The sequence below is a fragment of the Pyrgilauda ruficollis genome, unplaced genomic scaffold, assembly GCF_017590135.1.
Source record: "Pyrgilauda ruficollis isolate IOZ18807 unplaced genomic scaffold, ASM1759013v1 scaffold1, whole genome shotgun sequence".
NCBI classification, from domain to species: Eukaryota; Metazoa; Chordata; class Aves; order Passeriformes; family Passeridae; genus Pyrgilauda; species Pyrgilauda ruficollis.
The window spans coordinates 5394278-5402493 of NW_024508100.1; the positions used below are offsets into that span (position 1 = coordinate 5394278).

Genomic DNA, 8216 nt, shown 5'->3' on the forward strand with positions numbered 1-8216 from the left:
GGTTAACTCGGGCACTCCCCGCTGCGCATCGGCGCCCCGGGCTGCCCCCTCCGCGACGCCGCCGTCGGCTGGTACCGCCGGGCACACGCCGCCTTCCTGGGCTGCGCCAGCCCCGACAGTAAGTCGCCTTTCCCCACCCTTCACCGCCGGGCCCGGCCGGGGCCGGGGCTGGGGCTGGGGGTGTTCCTGCTCCCCCCGGGGTGGGGGGGTCCGGGTCCCGCCGCGGCCCCCCGGAGAAGGCCGGAGGGGGATGCACGGGGTGCCCCCGCAGCCCCCGCCCTGCCTCCCCGTTTTCGGCCGCTCGGGGCAAATCTCCGGAAATGCTCCCTATGTGTCAGGCACCTGGAGCCTCCGCCCCGCCGCCCAAAGTGTAAACAGGGATTCTGGCTTGCTTGGGATTTTTTTTTCCTTTCCCTTTCCCTCCCCCATCTCTTTTTCTTTTTCTCTTTTCTCTCCTTTTATTTTTTAATTTTTTTTTTTTTTTTGACTCCCTATCAAGCCGGAAAGCTGGGAGCACCGTCCCCCAGCAGCGCAGAAGAGACTTTGGGAAGCCGGGGGAGCAGGAACACCCCCAGCCTGGGCTCAGTCCCGGCCGCCCCGGCCGCCCCTTCGTGCAGAGCCAGCCCCGCTGCCCTCCGCCCGCAGCGCGGCCTCTCGCTGCAGGGATCCCAGTGGAGGGGGTGTTGGAGCAGCAGCCGGGGTTCGGGGCAAGAATTAACATATGACAGAGTGAATGGGCTGCCATTAGTGGTTACTTTCTATCTCCTGATAGAAAAACATTATGCCTCGGCACATCTCTGTGACCGTATACGAGCCTGCAGAAATCTCATGATTGCTCAATAAGGAAAAGAGGCGTGATTTGTAATCCAAATAGTTTCTTTTTAAATTAATGGATTTATTAATATTTTTCATTTCTCTCAGAAGTACATGTAGAGGCAGCAAAGTACTCCAGAAACTATTGCGCTTTTTTTTTTTTTTTTTTTTTTTTTTAAATTCTATAAAGAGTAGGAAATATTTTTTCCCTTTTAAAATTGTAGTTGGAATGCACAGTGTTGGAGACTCCATGGAGGTATGTCCCGATACTGGAATAGTTGTCCCCATCCATTAGCTTTTTGAAGTCCAGAATATTGTGAATTATTTCTTTTTTGCCCCTCTCTATATACACACGGACGCACTATTATGCTTACCCTTCCGATACAATATACTTACTCACAAATGTACTTTTAAGTATGTACATGTGCATGCGTGTGTAAATACAGACGTGTATATAAATAAGAGGTCACGCGTATTCCTGTGTGTACATACGTATTTAAAAATTACATACGTACTTCTGTGCATATCCACGTGTGTGTTTACACGGGTGCGTTTTATTATTTGAAAACAGCCCATGTGTGTGTTATGTGAATGCACAGGAGTGCGTGTGTGTGTGCACGCATACGCAAATCCACGAGCATGTCCGTAGATCAGTATATTTCTATATATAAAATACAGGGCTTGTGTTTCCATATAAGCACGGGTGCACGTGTGCGTATGCACTCAGAAATATTTGGGAGTTTATCGGAGCAGGCAGAGAAGCGGCAGGAGCCTTTCCCGGGCCCCTCGCTGCCCGGCCTTGCTCTCCCCCCATCCGCGCTGTTTTCCCCTCCCGGTGAGCGGGGCGCGGGGCGGGCGGGCTGTGCGGTGCCCCTGCTCCCTCCGTGCCTGCAGCAGCCCTCTGCCTCTCTTTGCAGCCAGCGACCGGGACTCTCCCGAGCTGCCCGAGGAGCCGGCGGAGCGGGCGGGCGGCGGGCGGGCGGCGGCCAGAGGCCCGGCGGGCGGGCGGCCGGGGCCGGGCAGCCGCGAGGAGGAGGAGGAGCGCGGCGAGGAGCCGGGAGAGCCGGAGCAACGCGCCGCCGGCCGCAAGAAGAAGACGCGCACGGTGTTCAGCCGCAGCCAGGTGTTCCAGCTGGAGTCCACCTTCGACGTGAAGCGCTACTTGAGCAGCTCCGAGCGGGCCGGGCTGGCCGCCTCGCTGCACCTCACCGAGACCCAGGTGAAGATCTGGTTCCAGAACCGCCGCAACAAGTGGAAGCGGCAGCTGGCCGCAGACCTGGAAGCGGCCAACCTCTCCCACGCCGCCCAAAGGATAGTGCGGGTCCCCATTTTGTATCACGAGAACTCGCCGGCGAGCGCCTTGGGCTTCACCCTGCCGCACATGTCGCCCCCCTTGGTGGGCTTCTCCAGCGGCGTCAGCTACCCCCTGGGCACCTTCCCCGCCGCCTCCCTCCCCTTCCTACGGTCGCAGATGACAGGACTCGTCTGAGCGCGCACCTCTGCCGGGACAGCGGCCCCCTCGCCCCCTCCCTCGGCTTCCAGCTCCACCCCCCTTCCTACACGGACTTTTTATTTTCAATTTACAATTTTCTTGATTTTCTGCTTTTTGATTTTTATTTTTTTTTTAACGTGCAATAAACTTACTCTTGGGGTTAACTCGGAGCGTCGTGCGGCAGCCCGGAGGGAGCCGAAAGGACTTGAAAGACCCCAGCCATGCACAGGGATCAGGTCGGCAGGGCTCCCACCGCCGCGCATCCAAAGAAAATCCAGCCCCGTGGCAGCGGCTAAACCCTCACCGCCGCCTCGGCCCCGGGCTGACGCAGGCCGGCGTTTTTCCGGGGGGGAACAGACTTCCCCGACCCTTCCTCCTGCAACCCGCGGAGCTGCCGGGCGTGACACGAATGTACGGAGCAGCCGCCGCTTCCCGGCCGCGCCGCCCTCAGCCCAGGGGCGGCCGAGCCTCGGGGCCCCGCCGCGGCCAAGAGACCTTCCCGGGACCTCTGGCGGCCCGGGCAGCGCTCCTGCCGGGGAAACCTTTAAGCCTCCCCGCTGCCCCAGCAGCTTTCCGTGCAGAGCGGGGGACCCTGCTGATCCCGGCCTCCAGCAGCTTCTCCAGGGCCCTTTGTTTTAGCCACTTAACCCGTACATATCCCCCTCCCACCGTAATTCTCATTTCCATACTACCGACACCCAAGCATGTGCTGGTGCCCCCGGTCCTTCTCGATGCAGAAGTTTTGATTTGAAACAACTTGAAGGCAAAGCGTTGGAAAGAATTCGCCCTGCTGAAATCCGAGCTGTGAGGATTTGGTTTCTTTGTTTTCGTTTTATGTCCCTGGCAAATTATCGGCTAAAATACACGGTTTTATATATACACATATATATGTAATTCTACATACTGTATTTTACAAGTGGATTTGCCACTTTTTTTAGTCTCCTGAAGAGGTTGGGGAAAGAGCACCTCACTTGTCCGTCTCTTACGGGATCGGTTTGTGTAATCGATTAATAATTCACTGGCAATTAAAAAGGAAGGAAAGAAAAATAATCAGATGGGGACAGATTGGGAAGCTGTACGTCTGATTATGCAAGCGAACCTGTAACATGATATTATATGAAGTATTATGCATGCCAAGTTATTGTTTTTCTTTAATAACTGTTTTGTTTCCCCCCTCCTACCCACTCCTAAAATGAATTTCTGGACTATCATTATTTCTAAAAGTTTCAATTTCTTTTTTCAAATCTTGAGGGGGAAATGACCTTATCAAACTCGGCCTTGGTGGAAAGTCAAGCTTTGATTGTACGTTCCAGGGCATAATCAGCTGCAATCGAACCAACCAGCTCGGAGCACTCGGTGTCCCTGCAGGCAGGGCCAGGTCCTGGATCTGTTGGGGAATGTGCATGCGGACCTGTCTCCTGTGAAGGAAGGGCGATTTAATTCTTACTCTTTCCTACACTTTTCATTATAACTGAAGCAATATTTTTCTGGTTATGAAATCGATCAACAAGATGTGGTGGAGCTTCAGCTTTGATACAAAACCCTAGAAGAAAGGTCAGGGGTGGATTATATCCTCGAAACAATTTTGGACTTTCTCCCTTTTTTCTTTTCTTTTCCTTTTTTTTTTTTTTTTTTTTTTTTTTTTTTTTTTTTTTTTTTTTTTTTTTTTTTTTTTTTTTTTTTTTTTTTTTTTTTTTTTTTTTTTTTCCTTTTTTTTTTTTTTTTTTTTTTTTTTTTTTTTTTTTTTTTTTTCCCTTTCCTCTGCTTTGGCTTTGATATGGCTTTGAGCACCAGCCTGCACAGTTGAAGTCAGGATGTTGCAAGCCTCAAAACCACTCGAAAATTGCATATATATGTATCCATATATGTATATATATATATATATATATATATATATAGGTTCCTGAGAAAAGTACTAAATTGCTGGGGTACTGGCTTCAACGTAAACCCCGTTTATGGAAGCTGTTTTGTTTTGAAGTGGTTCTTTTTATTATTATTATTATTATTAGTTTTCTTCTCTTTTTTTTTTTTTAATCTTTTTTTCCCCCTTTTTTCTTTTTCTTTTTTCTCTTTCAAACTGATGCTGATCTCACCCTGAAATCTCCGGACATATTCGCCAGCCGTTTTCTTGGCATATCTGTCAAACACTCGAATTTGAGATGGAAACTTCTAAAGCCTGGTCCCCGAGCTGTGTAGGAAGGACCGGGAAGAGGCGAAGTTGGGGACGTCGGTGCCCCGGCCGCGGGGAAAGCGGCTGGGCTGGACTTCAGCCTTTTCGTGCCAGAGGAGGTGACTTGGGGCGGTGTTTCTTCCTCAGGGCGCAAGCACTTGATTTTGATGCCGTTCAAAGCCTGGCTGCCCCTGGAAGAGAGCGGCTAAACCGTTCTTCCCGTCATATCCAGCTCCCCAGATCTCCCAGTGTTACCTACTGGAGTAAAATCCTGACTCACTACAGTCATATCAGAGTAGATTGTAATCCAACGAGAAATTTAACATGCCTGCCACTCTCCACATGCCTTTTCTTTGGAGTAACATATGAGATTATTATACTTCTGATTTTACTAAATATTCTTTCCTTGAAGTTAAGGAACTGGCAGGGCTAAATGATCAATCGGATTTTTAAAATGTGTTTTGACATTAGTAAGTTTGTTTTTTAAAGATGTGCTGATTATATCAATAAACAGATTTTTTTCATACACTGTATTTGTAACTTATGATCATGGTAAAATATTAAAAGGTGCAAGACGTGAAGTCATCTAAGAAAAAGTGCTTACTTATGCCTTATTCTGTACATGCAGAAACTGATTTATAGTGGCTTATTAAAAGTATGTGCTGAAAGTAGGAACATATACACCTCAGGTTTCTTTACCTTGTAGCTTTTGTAATTATACTTCCCCCTGTATCTGATGGCAAGAAATTTCTGCTTGGTGCAGAGAAGCACTTCGCACCAGATGCAGTCCCTGAGGTATGTGCATTGACTATTTCAAAATAGGTAAAACTTAAAACCCCCACACCCGAACACCCAAGCCCATCCCTCAAATAAGGACAGCAAATTTATCACAGTTTTCTTCCTTGTGTGTATTTTTTTTAATTAAACAAATAAAAAGGGTAAGAGTCACACACTTTGTACTGTTCCTGCAAACAGAAAGCTCTAAGAAAAATGTTGATGGACTGTAAAGCTCAAAGTACTTTTGCAAAGGCTGTTTATGACATATAGAGACATACGTTGCTGCTTTATAGATCAAAGCAACCTCAGAATAGCTTTAAAATAAATCCAGTTATACTACAGCTGTAATATTATTATGCAGCATAAATCCTTGTCTGTTGACATTTATTTAATGAATGTTGCTACAACGGCTTAGCTAGATGGCACTCCAGAGGCGAGGCAAAGGAGAACCTTGCCAGATTACTCACAAAGACAACTTGTGTTTATTGGACGCTAATAAAAATAATCAGTGAAAAGATTTTTTTTTAAGTGAAGCAAACGACAATCAAAATAGAGTCTGAACTGCCTTTTTGAAATAAATGCCTCGTATAGCTGCAGTAAGACATTATTAATTACACTTTAAATGAAAATGATCGATACGCTGGAAAGCACCTTGTTAAATGGCTACTTTGCAAATGGTACATTGCTCACCGGTTTAAGATGGCCCATAACTTTTCTCGTAGGCACGAGTCTAAAATATTCATGCAAATCAATACTTGATAAATCTCATAGGTGCGTGCTGGCTCCACTGTTCAACAATATATTTGGATCGATTTTTTTTTTCCCCCTTTTCCACTGCATTATCTTGGAATAGTCTGTCTGTGCCCCCTGCCAATGTGCCCCGCTCTCACCATCGATCCGAGAGAGACGCTCCAGACTCCAGCGGACCCGCAGTGTTCAGTGCTGTCAGCCTCAAATTAGATCCAGGCAATATTCCTACATTTCCCTTCCCATTCCAGATAAATGTAACTTTATGGTGGATGTCTTAATGCTTCCTTTAACTATCCTGAGTTTCTCAGCTCTGCTTACGATTTAATTTCTATGTAGTTAGATACATGAAGGCATATTCAAAAAGATATAAATAAAAATTTAGATGTCCACCTAAAATTTAAACTTCTTTTCTTTTCTTTTCTTTTCTTTTCTTTTCTTTTCTTTTCTTTTCTTTTCTTTTCTTTTTTCTCGTCTTCCCTTTCCCTTTCCCTTTCCCTTTCCCTTTCCCTTTCCCTTTCCCTTTCCCCTTCCTCTTAGCAATTCCAGCCTCCTAAACAGCTGGATATTTCTAGCTTTATTCAGCATCCCTCTTCAGATTTTTCTGCAGGTATCAAGCACGGTGTTTGGAGGAAGGCGATTTAGCAGAGGACTCTGAATTGACCTCAGAGGGAAACAGCATTTCGAAAAGGGATGCTCTGTCCCTGGGCACAGGGAGAGATCTGCCCGTGCCCCGACACCTCCTGGGCCGGAGCATCCTCTGGCCGTGCCCAGCTCCGCAGAAAAGCCTGTGGCTGTGCGACGCCTGTAGCTGCCTTCCTGGGAACTCCTGGGAGAGTTGTTTTCCCCCTAGTGATGCCGTTTTCTCTGCCCTCCCTCCCCCGCTTCCTCCCCGGGATGCCCGGCGCCGGCAAGGGATTTCCCCGCTGCCCCGAACCTCTGCCTGCTCCACCGGGGAGCAGCGGGGCCCTGCCGGGGTGATGGGAGACACAACAGAAACCCGCAATCCACGTCCAGCCACTGCTGAACTGCTAAAGAGAGTTTTATTTAGCGACCAGCAGCGCCAAAGTGCCCGAACTCGCCTCGTGATTTTAATGAGCTTTTCGGACAGCGCTTCTGTTCAAGGCGCACTCGCCAGGGCTGTGTCCCGGGAGAGCATCGGAGATGGTTTAAGGAGCTCTGCGAGGTGCCGCTGTGTCCGCAGTCGCCAGGGTCTTACTTGCAAGGGGATGTGAAATCCAGGGAGGGACTTTTACCCTCTAGTACCTCGGGGGATAAACCAAACTCGATTCTGTAAACCAAGAAAAACCAGACTCTTTGACGTTTCTGTACTGTCTAATCAGATTTCATTTCCATCAGGTTTAGAGTAAGACACTTTTTGTGCTCTGAGCTAAAATGGAAATATAGATATGCATGACGAGTGATTTCTGGTAAAAAGCTTTCCCAGGTGAAATGTTTCCACTCTGCACAATGTTAGCTTCTGCTACAGGATTATATTACTAAAAGGAAAAGGTTGGCTCTTCCTGCCCTGCCTCTGTGCAGTACTGGCCTCCGTATCCTCACACGTCCCAGACAACGAGGTTCTTCACAAATAAAATGCAAATGAAGCGTGGGCTGAAAGAGTACCAGCGTCGGAAAACCTCCACCTATAGCAGGGAAAGCTGCTGCTAGTAAGCGACAGCCCTTGGGAGCCCGGGGGGGAGCCGCGGTGGCGGGGAGCGGTGCTGGGTGGGGGCGCTGGGGATCCACTCTCCGGCCTCTCTGACCTCAGACCCTCTTTGCTCGCTCTGATCCCCGCAGAACGCGAAGGCTGCGGCCAAAGTTGCTCCTGCGCACACGGATCTCTTCCCGGGGCTGCTCCACGCGTCCCGGGAACCATTCATTAGAAAATGCTCATGAATTTTGGGAAAGACTCTCGCCCTTCCGCCCGGTCGGACGCTGTTCCCCACATTAACTCCGGGTCAAGTGCGGGGCGGAGGCTCGGATTGTGTTGCTGGGGGTGTGCAGCGGGTCCGGCGGTTTCTGCTGCCTTCCCCGGCCCATCACTCCCCCTCCGTAGCGGGACTCTTCGCAGGTGGTTGTTTGGGTTGTGCAGGATACCTGTGCCCTACCTGTTGGTCTTTAGTTTCCCCCGAAAGTAAGAGTGACCTAGCAGAGGACACGAGGAGGCCGGTATGGACCTGGCTTGTAGAACTCGTTGCAGGGAGACCCCGGACC

The 8216-nt window shown here is 49.2% G+C and overlaps 1 protein-coding gene across 1 annotated transcript; it reads left to right on the forward strand.

Moving 5' to 3' along the window:
* Positions 1-9: 9 nt before the first annotated feature.
* HMX1 (H6 family homeobox 1) lies at positions 10-2432 on the forward strand (the record flags this gene model as incomplete). The annotated part of the gene is made up of 2 exons (XM_041487275.1): positions 10-118; positions 1731-2432. Coding segments are annotated over 2 exons (681 nt in total), but the record flags the coding sequence as incomplete, so codon positions are not given.
* Positions 2433-8216: the final 5784 nt, after the last annotated feature.